Raw genomic sequence first — 15,951 nt, 5'->3', positions numbered from 1 at the left:
TGGGATTAACAATGGAGAAAATAAACGGATTTCTTTCACCATTTTTTTCTTTCTCCATGGCTGGCTGCAGTACATGCCTAAGAAACAGGGACAACAGAGCAAGTGACTGGATCTGCCTGACTCCCCCACCTTTCTCCAAGCGATACAGCTTGGCAGGTTACACCAGACTAATTGTGACGGTGACTTTTGCAGTTAGACTACATGGCCCCTGAGGGTACCCTGCTGCCCTGTTCAGCAGGAATGAGGTCTCAGCTGATGCATTTGGGTACATTCAGAGTCAAAGACCCAGAAAAAATAGAAAGGTCTTGAAATATATGTTAGGTTTCTATTAGGGAGAAAGAAGTAATACCCCCTTCCACCCCAGGATGGGTAGAATAAGAAGCAATCAAGGAAATGTGAAAGATTTTACATATTGGAAAGCAGAAAACACTTTCTGTGAGAACAATAGATGTTCTACTACCTTCTCACCTGCTCTGAAGCAAGGATCCTTCTAATCCTACAATTTCCTCTATAATAAACACTTGTAAGTTTCCTCAATTGTAATTGCTTGAGATAAAATTTTCCAGCTTGGGAAATCTCCCTGGACCTGAGCTTTAGTCAAACTTTCAGCCCAAGCAGCAACAAAATTTTATGTTCTACCACTTGTCTTGACTCCATTGCTAAGTTGGACTGGAAGGATTTGGTTTGGAAAAACTGCAGTCTTTGCTGTTCCCAGTCATCCAATCCAAACTGGAAAAATTACTTTAGAAAACCCCAAACCTCAATACGTACCTGTGGTGGATGGTTAGGCTGTGGTACAAAGAACAGAGACAGTGTGCGGTAAGACAGTCCCTAGTACCAGAGACTTCTGTTCAGATCACGGTGAGAAAAGAAGCCTGTCTCAGAATGCACTGTTCTCTTATGTTAATCTACCCCAGTTGGCTGTTGGCTGCTCCGCCTCCTTGCTACCTTATATGTTTCATATCCCAGAAAGTTCTCCACCCCAGGTTCCCCCCATTGGCCTTTGCCCCTCACCACTCCCCCAGAGCTTCCCCATGGGTCCCCATTCCCTAGTCCCGCCTTTTTACCGCCCCCGTACTTAAACCTAGACCCTCCATTGGTCTCAGTCTTTGCCTCTGGGATCCTTCACAGTGTGGAAGCAATAAACCACTCCTGTGGAAATCTATGCAAAGATCCTTCCAGCCTCTTTGCTGTCAACTTATATTACTGAAGCTATCCATGCGTTTGTGTGTGCACGTGTGTGTGAGTGGATATAGCTGATCCTGCTGAGTGCCTTCGCTTTGGAGACGCTTTTTAGAGATCGCTACACCTTGCACTCAGGCACAGAAGCTGCGGAGCTCGAGATAGCGATACATACCCAACAGAATTTGTATTTTGTGGTTATCAAATAGAAAAACTCTGCATTCAGAGAATTGAGCTCAAATAAGTGATGTTTGAGCAGGTGTTGAAGAAGTTCCTTTTACTGGTACTTTTGACAGTAGGTGTAACACTCACAAGGTCTTTAATGTCTCACATGTGGCTTTTTTTCCATTGTAAATGAAATGAAAAAGTGATGCAAGTGTGGCTACATCTCCAATAATTGGTATAGGACCTATCTCAGGCCCTTATCTCTGCTTAAACACTCTTCTTGAATTTGGAAACTGAGATGAAGCACAAGCCTTTCCCATCTATTTGATGTCAGCCTGCCAGGATCGCTAAATCAGCTGCTCCTGTTGCCAGAGTGCTGTACAAAGCTTCTGCACCTTCACCTGCCTGAGGGGAGATAGCCATTCAGATCCTGTCGGCCTTTCTGAACAGGATGTGCTCCCTGCTGCCATTCATGGAACCAGCATCCAGCTTCTGATCTGGTTTCATGATGAAATGGGCTTTTTTTCAATCAAACACCTACTTGCAACACAGTTTAATTCTTCAGCTATTATTAACTTTAATAATAGCAATTAGCAGATTGGAAGAGCTTACTTGACTTCTGAAGTCTCTGCAATGATTTTCCTGCTATCAAAGAACAGCAAAGTTCTGAACCCTGATAGAAATACAAGAAACATCTGTATCAGAACAGCTGTGGAAATATGACAATGATATCACCATTTGAACAGAAATAAACAGCTATCTCATATTGTGCAAAAGTGACTGATGGGAAAATGCTGTGATGATAGCAGAATCATGGTATTTTCCCTTGGTCAAATAGAGAGGTGAGATAATTCCCCCTTTCTTCATGTTATCTCAGATAGGTCACGCCCAAGCATTGGCTGAGATGAGGCAATGCAGTCTGTGTGAGGACAGAGAGATACTTGCTGGGACAGTTGTGCTGGGCCTGGCAGTGATCTCACAGGATCAAAAGAGAAAAATACTCTGCAGGAGGAAAGATATGAGTGTTTTGGGGACTTCCTTGCATAAAACTTTTCATTCCCCTGTACAAGGGAGGCATGTGTCAAGAGCAGACAATGAGAGAAGGGTGCCTTCAGCTAGAAGCTGTCGCTCAGGTGCTGGAGAGGGACTTCTGTCTGGGAGCTGGCACTGGGGAAAACTGTCTAATGAGCTGCATTTGAAGCTCTGCAAGATGCACAGTGTCACTCATCCTGGGTGGCAGGTCCCAGTGGTACTGCCTGGGCACATCTCTAACTCCCCTGGTGCACAGGCTTCTCACTTTCCCGAGACTTCTCACAAGGCAAGGCAGGGGTGGCAACATGACGGATTTAGTTCAGCCAAGCCAAATTAAGGTAGCTGCACTTCAAGTAGGGGAAAAGATTACAGAAGAGAAAGGCAGAATAAATGAACCCAATCTCAGTTAAATGAACCCAACCTCAGATCCTACCTGTGTAGAAACATTCCTCCCTGGTAGTTGCTGAGATGCCCTGAGGCTTTTCTCATCTGAAGAGCAGAAAGAAGTTCAGGCATTGACACTCCTCTTCCTGCATGCTGCTTTCAGTGTTGAACCCTAAAAGGATTTGACCTCTGAGGTCTTAGCCCTGACCAAATACCTTCCACATCCCTCCTGTGGTGGCTGTGGCTGAGCTCTCTCTTGCTCTTTTTATCTGTGATGGGCCTCCTTCCCAGCTGCATTTGAATTCTGCTTGCTAGTTCTTCCCTGTGGTAGGAAGGCAGCCTTGGCTCAGATTATTGTTATATTGGACCATCTGGTCTAACAAAAGACAGGCTCCAAAAGACAGGCTTGGAGGGATAATGTGCAAATGTAACAGGACTTCTCTTGTCCTCCTAGGCAGCCCTTCAGTTCTAGAGTCTTCTTAGGCTGAAGCTTTCCTTCTGAATTCCTATGACTCACACTTTGTAAGACACATTTATTGTACAGACACCATGGGAAACCCACGGCCCTGCTGGACTTTATCTCTCTACAGGGACCTAGAACTACATCACTAATGCAGAGGCTGGAGTTGTCCAAACTGCTTATTCCCACACCTGCCCACACACTGCTCACAGAGGACCTGCTGGGAAGTCAATATCTATTTATTGTGCTGTGGGGTACAGAGGAGGCAGCTGAAAAGTTTTTCATTACCTTGGTCACTACCAGAAAGCAAACTTTTTCCTTGATTTAAATAACTATGAAGGCACACTTTCTGAGTGCCTAAAACTCTTTGAAGGGTTTTACCACCTCCCTGACTGTGACAGTGTGCTTTCCCCTCTCCCTTTTCCTGCTTATGCAATAGCCACCAGTGGTGGTCATGAAGGCCATGTCCAGCTTAGAAAGAACAACACAATAATTAAGGGCCATAAATCTTGTTCAACAGCTGAGGACTAGTTGAGCATGTGCCAACCCAGAATACGACTGGTGTGTAAATATGACTATGTCAATCATCCTACTCCATAAATAGCAGGCAGCCCAGGGTCCATTGGATTCTCCTGCAGGGCAGCAGGCTGCATGACACAATCTCCCCTTGTGTAGGGATGCCTCCCTAGGTTACTCTCGAGGCTGACAGATGCTTACATGCTAAACTTTGAAATCTTACCTAAGGGATATAAGGAATTGATTGTGCCTATATAACCCTCTAGACATAAGTGGTTGACTGAGTCTGGGACTACACTTGGATCTGGCTGCACCTACATCTCCATCTCCTAACCACAAAGGTTTGATTGGTGGGTTTATTAAAATAGCTTGTTCTTGGTCAGTGCTGCTGTGCAATCTGAACTCAGGAGCTCTCTCTCCACTGTCACTCTGAATTCTCTGCTACGTACTGTTTGTTCCTTCTTCCAGCATTGAAATGCTCATGACTAGGAGGGTTCAATTCTGCAGCCACTGACTGCTATAAATGCTTCATGGCATCTCCTGCCCCATCTCAGTGTGTCCCCTAAGGTGTTATTTGCAGCCAGAGCTCATATCCAGGCTTGGATAAGCATCTTCAGATCTCCTGGAGAGGATGGGCTGGTGAGGTCCTCGCATCAGGTGCTGCAGGGGGGGATGGTGGTGTGAGCACAAGCAACTGACTGTGCTGCTTCTGCTCTGCCTCCCAGTGCCTGCACCACTTTACCCATGCAAACGGGGCATCTCATGGTGGCCCTGCCCTCATGTCTCCAAGGTGATGTCTCTCCATGCCACCCACTGCTTCAGAACTGCACCCTGACAGCCTGGATGGGAGAAATTGATCCCCAGGGTTGCAGTCACGCTGCAGGAGTTTAGAGGAGCTTTTTTTTTTTTTTTCCCCAGAGAGGTTTATTGTGGGCTTTTTACCAGCCCCCGCCCCCCCCCCCGCCCCCCCCCCCCCCCCCCAGCCCTCATGTTGAGTTCTGCACTGCAAAAGTCTGAAAATGTGAAATACTGAAGCTACTTACAGCTTTTTTATAATGGAGCATTCGATCACAGTGGCTCTCTCTTTGCTGTGTGCTCTGTTTCCTCCAACATACAAAACTGTGAGAAGCACATATATTTGATGAGAACCAACAGAGGTTTTTTCAAAGGTTTCAGCTGCAAAGTTGCTCTCAGTCTGCTGACTGTTTGAAATCTAGCAATCTCAAGCCCCACACACACCAGAAACAACTCCCACTGTGTTCAGCAAGAGCAGTACTACTTTCGTATGTGATGCTTTGGCAGAGAGTCATTTCAGTTTAATATTTAAGCTGTGCTGGGGATGATTGACCACACAAAACATATTGTCTGCTAATTAGTTAATTGAGCATGAATGCCGTGGCATACCAATGTTTCAGGGGCTCTTTGATGATGGGTCTCATCATCAGAGCTTTGCAAGGTGTGAGCAGGATGCATTCCAGCTGCACACAGTTCAGCAGATACCTTGCAAATGCCCACATGCCCCACTTTGTTTGCTTCCTTTTCAGTGAAGTATGTGGTAGCAAGTAAAACCAGCTCACAAGGGTTCTTGTATAAAAGACCTTAGTGCCCTGAGATGACAGGTATTTTGATGGATTAAAAAATGGAGATCACAGTCAGGCACATTCAAAAATCAAGAGCCTGGTAAAAGCTCTGAGTTAATGTAATTATAAGCAGTGCAATCAAAGAGCTCTCACATATGAAGGACTTGCCAGTTGCCCCAGGTTAAAAGAACATTTTTTGTTGACAAATTCACCCTGCTCTCTCAAAAGCATGGAAAAAACCCCCATACTGCCTGTTTTTCTGATACAGGTATCATCATTTATTTAATTCAGTTACAAGAGAAACTACCAGTGGTTTTGAATCAACCATAGCCTTTGAAAAACTTGTAAAATACACTGAACTGCCTACAGACCCACAGAGCTGAGATGAGACCAGATCATGTAGGATTGAGCTATTGCTGTCAGACACTGACCCTGATCAGTGCTGAGGAGCCTCAGCATCGTCAGAGGCTGTCCTCAACCACACATCCCACAGGGCAGCCTGCTCCAGTTGATAAGCCTGCTCCTGTCAGTATCAAGCTGCTCTGAAACCTGGAGGTAGCAGGATCAGCTGTGAAATTTGGAGCTGGTTCCTCCTCTGTGCTTCTGTTGTGGGTTGGAATGTGCAGGAGCAGGGTTCCAGGTCTGGGTCTGATTTGTGCTGCCAACCCTGCTCGTAAAATGCATTTTCTTAAACTAAATTTCACTTTCTTTCCAAGCAGGCAAGTTTCCCAGTCCCAAGGACTGCAGAGATATGAACCACCTGATTTTATAGTTTAATTTACAGCCAATAACAGAAGAAAGTCAATAATACAGGCTCAGTAATCAACATGCTGTTGGCCTCACACGGAGCAATGATGAGCAGAGATAAACCAGGTATGTTCTGCTTTTCATTGCTGGAGGAGGAAGAGCTTGTTCCATCAGTATTTAAAATTAAAGAAGAACCCAAAATGTTGCTTACTTCCAAAGAGGGAATGACTTATGTGCTCTTGCAGTAGTGGGAACAGGTGGTACAGGGGAGAAGAAACAGGAGTTTTAGAAGGCCACTTGGCAATGGTGAGTGTTTAATTTTAGTAGTGAGTGAGAGCTGATTTGGAAACCTTGTCTTGTGATCAGGGACTGCAGGAAAAACCTTGTGCCCTTGAAGGATGCAGAGGAGAGGTCTGAAGGCAGGGAGTCACCCAAAGGTAATTAACAGGTAGAATTCATGCTCTGCTTGTCCTTCAGCCTCACTGTATGGGTTCAATTAACAAAGCAAGGCGTGATCAGCAGGGCTCGTTAAGTATTGCAGCCGTTACAAGTCCAGACTCAAACAGAGAGCTGATATTTCTCTCACAAGGTGTCAGTCCCCCAACCTGTCTGGGAGTCCTCAGGATGCTCATGGGGACTCATGAGGAACATCCTTTCAGGGTAGCAAAATGAATGGGAGTAAATTCAGAGTCAAACCTGTCACTTTTTTGTGAAGCTAATGAAATGTAAATGATTGCAGCAACCGGGGTTTAGTTTTGTGTGCAGCAAGATCATTTTCTTCCATGAATAAATCAGCATATCTGAATACTAACCAAGTGGAACAACCTTTCAGGCATCTATCAGACCTCTTTTATTCTGTGCCTAAAAAAAGTTTTGTGCGTGGCATAAGCAATGGACTATCTGGGGTCTGACACAGACTGAGATGCCACAGGGAATTTAATCAGCACCCCAGTGACCACAGGGGCAGGAGATGTACAGGTGCAATTTCCTTCTTTGGCTCTAATGGGAAGCCACCTTGGACAGCCTAACATCTGCTAGGAAATAATTTGCCCGACGTAGTAATAAAAGGCTTTGGCAAGGAGGAGTTCAGCTACACAAGATCTCACACTCTGGAGTGTGTTTATGATACAGACCCCCAAAGATTGATGGAAGAACTCAGCTGCTGCTGGGTGGGCAGATGACTTTGATGGCTCACAGTCCAGCCAGAGACAGTAAAACCAAGTTCTCATTAGTCTCTGCTTCCCTATCCATAAATCCAGCTGACTTCTCAAACCACTGAATGGAAATGGAACCACTAAAGCTAATCTATAAAATTTCAGCCCCCAAACTAGAGATATTGTGTGGGAAAGTGAGGTTTTCAGAAATAAAGATGCTTTAGCTCTTGATCTGAGGGCGTGTGGGGGCTCTACAGTCACTGGAACATTAGAGGGTTGTAATAGGATTTGAACTACAAATATAGTTCTTCCCTAACTTTTCCTTTTTATCTCCCTGTACAATCTTTGGTTTTACAAACTAAAAATGTCTTGACCAAAAACCTATGGAGACAGTCAAAAGCATTAAGCCTTTCTATCTTTCCTCTCCCCATCATAGATGCTACAGAAAAAGAAACAGATATGCTGACAAAGCATCCCAGCTCCACTTTCCAGGCTGAAAAGTTTTTCCTGTCCAAAACTCCAACAACTGTTCCTGTTTTTAACAGCACATGCGTTGACTCCACACTGCAGAGGTCTGTGGTGGGCGTGTCCTTCAAGGGCACATCTATCACCAGTGATAGATGTTGATCCAGGATCACATGGACAGCACTGGTTAAGGCAGATGTTCAACTCTCTTAAGGTTCTATCATGGCCCTGGGAGGGAAAATCAGAATGCTTGGCTTTGAAACCTATCCTCCATATTGTCACATTTTAAATACCCAGTCCAATAGTGCTCCTCACAAATAGCTACTGCAGCTCCTTGTGCCAAGAACAGGAAGACCTGGCCGTGGTACTTCAAAATCCAGTGTCCAGAGCCATGAGCAAATCCACTTTGTGGTCATAGCTGCTGATGGAATATCTGTGTGAGCTGCATACCATCAGCATTCAGTCAAAGCAGAGCTTGGGACATGCGAACCATTTCCAAATAAAGATGATGAAGGGGAAGAAATGTGCTAACTGAGCAGAACAAATCCTCCTAAAGTGTTGCTCTTATTATCACTCTTTTCTTAATATATTGACTTTTCTGCACTGTATTCACCGCAGTTGTGTTCCAAGGCACTAAAATAGCCTTTGAAGCTGCTATAGTGTAGCACTTTTGCACAAGCTGTGTGCATCCGTCTGCACTGTGGGTACCAGCTCCAGAGAGCTGTTGGTTGAAGGCAAAGCTGCTCTCTTGGGTGAAACTATTCACACACCAAAAGCAAGAGCATAATGATTGTGTCAAGAGGCTTTTGAAAAGTGTTTTGTTAAGTGCTTTGGTGAGGTTTTATTGCTATGGCTAATTAAAAGTTCATCACAAGCACTAAACACAGCCAATGTTTATTTGCTGTACAGTCATATTGACAGGCCAGTGCTTTGTCAGTATATTAGAACTGTGTGCTGGTTTCTGGAGAGGATTAACTATTGCTTATCTGTCAGGAAAAAGAAACATCACTAACAAATAAGTAAACAAACAAACAAATCCTTGTCTCTCATGTTGTATCAGCCTTTGCATTTGGCTCTTTTTCTAACATTTTTCTAAAATCTGGCATGTAAGTTGCAGTGCAAAGCTAATCAGTGTGTGCCAGCATGCTTTGGGCATGACAAACCTATCTGGATTTTCTGGTGCCTGAAATATGTCCCTTGGCCCAATGGGGGCTTGCAGCTGTAACCACTGCTCGTGGGTGCAAGGTGCCTTGATCCAGGATGAAGGGCTGAGAGGCAGAGCTTCCAAATATGGCTGCAGGACCATCTGCAGCCACTTAGGCTGCAAGTAGCAAAAGTGGGCGAGGGATTCCTCTGAGATGTGGTGTCCCAGAGTGGCTGACTGCCCTGGTTCAGGAACTGAGGGCACACAGAGACCCTTAATGGATGAGAACTTCAGAGAATGACAAAGAACTAAAGGAAAAGGAATCCACTGGAAGAAGGTTATGACAGTACAACTATACTGTTTGACTATCCCACCTAGCAGTGTAGACACCCGACAACTTTCTGGTCTGTATTCATTATATATTTTTATATATATTTCAGTATTTCCCAATCTCCAGTGATTCTCAGTTTTGCCCACTAGTGGATACCAAATTTCTGTACGTCCCTGTCTTAAAAGACATTTGGGAAAGAAGTCTTACAGCACTTGTTGATATCACCTACAGGTCTGGCATGTTTTCAGTATTTGAATGCTGAGGGAAAATCAGGCTGCACATTTAAATTGAAGGTGGTTTCCCTCCTCTCTGTCAGTCTCCCCTTCACTCCAACTTCTGAGGCAGCAGTTGCCTGCAGTGCACTTGCAGCTTTCCAGTTGCTCCCTGGCAGGAGCCAGCTGCTTGGTAAAGAGCTACAGCCACCCCTGCAGCAAAAAGAGGCATTGCTGGGAGCAGTATTCTCTTGTGTTGGTGGGTCAAGCACAGCCCTTTTGAGGAGCTGCAATATGAAAAAGTTCTGAGCTGTGATGGGCAGGTAACTCCGAAAGAACAGCATGTTGGAATTAGCCAGTTAATGAACTATCAGTGTCATCGCAGAGAGTTCAGCCAGGGCCACTCTTCGGTCAGAGGGAAGGAACATCCAGAGATCTTTCTGGCTTGTTCCTAATGAAGGCGGCCTCTGTTCCTGATGTGGAGTCCTGGAGCCACAGCAGAGGCATCCAGGAAGCAGACACAGAGTTTCTGCTAATCATTGTAGCTCTGATTAGTCTTCATAGCTGCTTACAGAAGTTCTTAAAAGAGAGGCTGTCTGGAACAGTTCTATAAATTAGCCTTTCTCCAACAGAAATACATGAAAATTTATTTGTTTGCTATTGAGACAGAGATTAATTAGAAAATGGAAGGAAGTGGCTGTCATATACCAAATGTCTGGGAAGCTGGAACCAGATCTTGGGTTGAGCTTTTCCCCAGTCACAAATAGCTGATAAAAAACATAACAACTAGTCTGGAAGGAGACTGCACTTTGGAGCTGATGGCAAGCAGGCTATTCAGCCAAGACAATAAAAATCCCTTTGGAGGGGGCAGCTGGCACACAGAGCAATGAGGAGCTCTGCCTGGCAACCAAACCCCCTTTCTGTGACTAATATGTGAAGAAAGCAAATTCTTATATCACCTTGTCAAGGGATTTCTTTCTTCCAAATATAAAAATCATTTTAACATAATGATTAGTCACTATGAGACCAATCTGCTGGGTCCAGTGCAGTTTGCAGGCTGGGAGCAAGGCACAGAATATTCTGCAGAAATCAGAACAGAGCAGACCACAGTCCAGTGCTTCACACAGTCCAAGGCAGCAAGAACAAGCAAGCAGAGTAAGGACAGATTAACACAACAGCTGCCATGCAGGATCAGGACCTCTGACCTGACACACTAGAAAAAATTCAGATGCATTGCCTTTTTGGCTGTCACAACATACTCCAGTTATCAATATTTATCTCTCATCTTTTGCACCAAAATAGTTTTATTTGCTCTCACTGGAGCTTTTAAATTTCATTTCCAAAACTCATGGTATGATGAGACATATTAGGAGAAACAGTATTATTTTTCTGTTTCATACAGGTTTAGTTGCAATATAGCACAAAATTTAAAATGTGGTTTCAGATGAATATGTCACACATGGTGTGTGAGCAGAGACTGCACCAGACAATGGCCTGGTGCAGAGGGATATGAGAGGAGGAGGGACTCCAGGGTGATCAGCACCTTTCCATATCACTTGCTTTAAGGCAGATTCAACCCTGTAATTGTGTTCTAATTTCTCGGTCATATTAAATACACTTTCTAAAGGAAAATAAACAGAAAAATTCATTCACTGTGGTCCTTTGCCACATGTCTAGTTGTAATCTACTCACATATCTGGATAATTTAGTTATATTTATTATATACTTAGAACATGAAATTTAGAAGAAAAACTGAGTAACAATTTGCCGGAAGGAGTGGGGATGGAATGCTTTCACCTTGCCTTATCCATCTGCCACTATCATCTGTGGAATGGGAAAGAGGCACTTTTAGAGCTAGTTGTCCCATCCAAAATAAGCCTCCAAAGTGCTCTTCAAAGTAAGGTATTGATACCTTGAGAGACCACCTAAAAACAGAGACTAGACAGGAGTAAGGGAATAAAGGTAGGTATTTATTTGAAAGGCCTCCAGAGGTACCCCCTGGGGAGCCGGAGGCTACTGCCAAGATGGACCCCAAGATGGATGACAGGTCACGAGTTCTTCACATTTTTATAAGTTTGGTTCATTTGCATGCCAGCATAAATTCTCCAATAAAGCTCCAGTTAATGATGTAATTCCCCTCAGCTTGCCCTCCTTTCAGAAACTTTTGGTTTACACATTTTGGGCCTAGGACAGTCTGAATGTCCTTGGAGAGCAGGCCCAGAGAGGCTTTGTTATGTCTACCTAGCATTAGAGAGCAGAAATTAACAGGCTACAAGAAACTTCAGAGTTACACACTAGGCAGCACAGGATTTAAAAAATATGAAAGTTAAAACCTCCCTGTGGAAGTTTCACTGACATCTATTTTCCAGACTGATTCCAGACTAATTACTTTGTTGTAGGCCAGAGGGGAACACAGAGGCTCATTGCACAGTCATAACAGGCCAGGTACAAGCAGTACCAAACAAGCTTCCTTTGGAAATGGCCTCTGAGAATTATCAAGGTGCTGCTTTTCTATTCCTGCACCCTGAGCTTGGCAGAATTATCAGCATTTATAGAATCTCTTTGTCTTGCCTTTTGATACTTTAAAATGTGCAAAGGGTGCTCACACTTTGTATGAGTGGTGCATGGTGGAAAGCAGTTTCACAAAGGTTGTCTTTACAACAGGTCTGACTGTGGTCGACACTGGGGGAGGTTTGGATGGCTAAATTCAAATTCATAACCACTCATCTGAAGGCCAAGTGGGGTCATTGAGTTATCAAGCCTTGCCTTATGCCTGACACGGGTAGCAACATTTTATGTATTCTTAAGCAGGATGAGGATTTTCACAGTGACAACTGTGCAAGGTTTTTTCCCTTGTTTTCTTTAATACTCCATGGTTTGTTCCACTCTGCAGCCCTTCTCTTTTCCATTGCTCTTTGCCTTTGCTTTTCAAGCAGCAGGATTTTTCCTGTTCCCTGTCGTCTACAAGGATCATTTGTTACCACAATGCCCATGGATGAGTCTTCATCTTCCTGATCCCTCTCCTCCAGAGACCACCAGCACTGTCAAATTGCAGCTGGAAAAAGGTTCTTTCAGTCTCTGCTACTACATCCCTGTCACGGGCACTTAGCTCATTTATGAGTGTGTGAGATGTTTTTGTAGAACACAGCATTTTTACCGAGAGGTGCAGGATAAATTCTACACAACACCAAATGAGACCATTTAACTTTAGACGTCTTTTAATAATACCTTTTATCGAAAAATATGGCATTATAAGGTTATTGAAAAACAGTTAAAATAATTAATTACAAAACTATGCAACGACTGTATTATACATTTACCTTTGTGTAAAGATTTGACCTTAATATTTAATCGCTCATCTGTAATAATAAATACTTGACTGAGAAATCAGTTTCTGCATTGCATTTAGGAATTTACTCTTAAATTCAGTTTTAGGTACACAGTGACACTTTCAATAATAATGTCAATAAAGCTGCAGCAGTAATGACGTACATTATTAATATACATCATTAATGTACATTAATGATAATGTACATTAGGGATGGGTCTTAATGAGTATTCAAAGAAGATGTTCAAATATTCTGAGAGCTCCCGTTTCTGGTGTGAATAGTTATTTTTCTTTTTTGAAAGAATGAGATGTTTCAGATTAATTAATTCTTTTTGCCTGACTTATTTTTAGTGGAAGTTTTCATATTTGATTGACTACAATGAGAGCCATGATCTACCCTCTTCCTATAACTATCCTTTCACTAATTGCACCTGGCAGTGTGTAGATGAAGAGAACCAGGAAGACAACGAGAATAAGCAGAATTATGCCAATGATGATGTACTTCTTGTAATTCCTCCAGATCAGGTGATACAAACACTTGAAAGGATTTACAAACCAAGAGAAGGATGTGTCTGGTCGGCTAAAGGGGAAGAAAGAAAAAGAAAATCTTTTGTTAAGGCAGATCCATCTCTTTCCAAAATGATCCCACTGCAAAATATATATTTGAGTCTAAAAAGGACCTTTAACTCCTGGGAACCCACTACAGAGATTAGAGGGAATGTCCACAAGTTTCACAAGCTGTTGGGTCACTTCCACCCATTCACGAACCCAAGCTCCACACACCCCTTGTAATGAAATTCCAGCTCACACATCATAAATACTTCCATTTATGTCATGATATAGGGTTTAAATTTGAAAACAAGATCATGATAAACCCTAAAGAAGAAATGCAGGCATCATGAACTTGAGTACAAAAGCTTTCTAATAATTTTAAGAAATTTAGCATCACAAAAGTGGTAATGAACTGCTACAAAAAAATCTGATTGCACAGTGATAGTCATGGTTCCAGAATAATCAGAGCCAGCTCAGATCTGGCATGTGGCCCAAAATGGTGTAGTTTTAGAAGGAAATTTAAAACAGGCCTCCTGAAAACAGGAAATGATGAAATGAAACCCAGATGGTTTGCTTGTGTACATAAAAAAGAGCCTCCTTCTGCCAGTGGAGAATATCTGTATCCCACAATCCAAGTTTTTCCAAATGTTGCCCCATGTGTTCTCCTCCACACCCAGAAGTTTTTTCACACTGTACAACAAAGCTGACTGCATACAGAGAGGAAAACAATGTTCTACTTAGGAAAAATGTTGGCCTGGTCTCTCCTCTGATTGGGCGGGCACTGTGCCTCTCACTCCAACAGCCCTACCCAAGGCAGCATCTGTCAGCTTTTTCGATGGGATGACCCAACGAACGCAGTGGTGTGGGGCAACATTAACACCTGAAAAACTGGGGCAGGTTGTCTTTCTTATCCAATGTCACCATAGTTGTGCAGATAGTGCAGCAATAAGGAAAATGAAATTAACTGAGGGTCACAAAAAGCTGTGGCCGTGTCTCACTCCGGAACGGTGTTTCAGGAATTTAAGCAATCTTAGTTATCTGATGAACTCAGCATTCAGGCAGTGGGAGTGAATGCCAATGTGACAGAAAGTCTGTAAATCCAAAAGGCCAACTGAATATCTTTTAATGAAAGACTGAGCTTCATACTGAGGTAGAAATGACTCAGAAATAAATCATCAGATTAGCCCTCCAGGTTAAAAGGAATTATTAAAAAACTGGACACTCTGAAGAATAAAACTACTTGAGTAACAAGACCCTTAATCTGCATGTACCAACTGCTTGAGGACTTTTCATAACCCTTAAAGGCTGGGGAAAAAAAAAAAAACCAGACTGTTGCTTATTTAATTTGTTTCCTTTGCAATGTAGGCAATAGAATTCATTATCAGTTATAGTAGTGCATTTATTGTAATAGACTGCGTCCGGAAAGGCATCCTGTCTTGATCAGCAGAAATGAAGAGATGAATAACCTCACAGTGCTCTGGCCAGGAGGAAATTACACTCATTGAACCTTATTCTTCGTTTACATGTTTCTCTCTCTAGTTCACAGACATTTAATCTTTGTCCACCTTTGCTTTGGTACATTAGAGTCTGCTACTGTCTATAGCTCCTAGAAAATAATTTTTGTTTTGAAATTATTTTGTTTCTTAATTAGAAAGAAGAATTTTGCAAAACAATCAGAAAATTTGTCTGCTTCTCTGGGTGTTCCTATGTGATGAGGAAAAAAACAGAGTGAACCTGCAGTAGTGGCATAGAGACATGGAAGTCTTGACAAAAAGATCCTTGAGATCCACTCCTTCCCGAAGAGGACTCATTTGAAGGGTAGAATCAATTACCTTTTATCTCCCAGCTGATTGTGACTACTCTGCATGTATGAACCACATATTGCATCACTTGGGGGTACTGAGCTTGATGCTCCGAGGCATCAAGCTGGTAAACTTTAATACCTTTAAACTTAAATGAAACTGGGGCTTGCAATGTCTTCAACTATTTATTTTCCTTCCAGTGAGTGAGTGTCTAGCTAAAATATTTTTTACTATTCACATGCTATATTGCTTTAGTAACCTTAGGATTTATTTTGTCTAACTTTAAAACCTAGGTGCTCAGTCTGGTCATTCATGGGCTGTCTGCATGGGGAGAGGAAGGACCTTCTGGAGGCCAAGTCATCTCTTTCCCCATCTCACATCTTAAGATATGTGTGGTAGGTAGATGGGATGACTCCCCCACCTGTACCACGAGCAGCTGCAAAAGGAGCCTGAATATTTTGCTTCTGAGATGGGTAGTGTCAAATGACACTAGCCCCACCCTACTTTTGCTTTAATTGAGGCATACATCTCAATTAAGAATAGAGTAGAACTAGAGCCATGTGTTGGCTGTGTATTCACACCACAAAAACCACTGATTACTCAGTGCAAGATTTGGAGGAAGACTCTGGTTTTGTGGCTTCTGGGTCAAAGCACCTCCAGGCTGTGCAGCAGAGAAGGGGCCACCAGGCTGGTGACAACCTTTTGGCCCAGCAGCACATTTGCAGATAAAATGCCCTTGAGCTGAAAACACTGGGAGCCCTAGTCAGCCATGGGTGCATGGGCTGGGTCTCAAAAAATGAGAATAAAATGAGACAGTGCCTTGTGCATCCTGTCAACAATCTTCTGGACGTGTAGTCTTTCTACTACACTTGACACTCCCTCTTAAAACTTCCTAGG

At 43.2% G+C, this 15,951-nt stretch overlaps 1 protein-coding gene across 1 annotated transcript in view; it reads right to left on the bottom strand.

Annotated features, from left to right (window-relative positions):
* Positions 1–12,623: 12,623 nt before the first annotated feature.
* The window catches only part of FER1L6 (fer-1 like family member 6), a 59,044-nt gene continuing 55,716 nt past the window's right edge, over positions 12,624–15,951 (bottom strand). The window contains exon 40 of the mRNA XM_032109825.1: positions 12,624–13,280. Coding sequence (XP_031965716.1) covers positions 13,094–13,280 — 187 coding nt within the window. The 3' untranslated portion in view covers positions 12,624–13,093. The remainder of the gene's footprint in view (positions 13,281–15,951) is intronic.

This window comes from Corvus moneduloides, chromosome 1 (assembly GCF_009650955.1).
Source record: "Corvus moneduloides isolate bCorMon1 chromosome 1, bCorMon1.pri, whole genome shotgun sequence".
NCBI lineage: Eukaryota > Metazoa > Chordata > Aves > Passeriformes > Corvidae > Corvus > Corvus moneduloides.
Note: the sequence above shows the minus strand (reverse complement) of the source record. Positions and strands in the feature narration are given on the sequence as shown.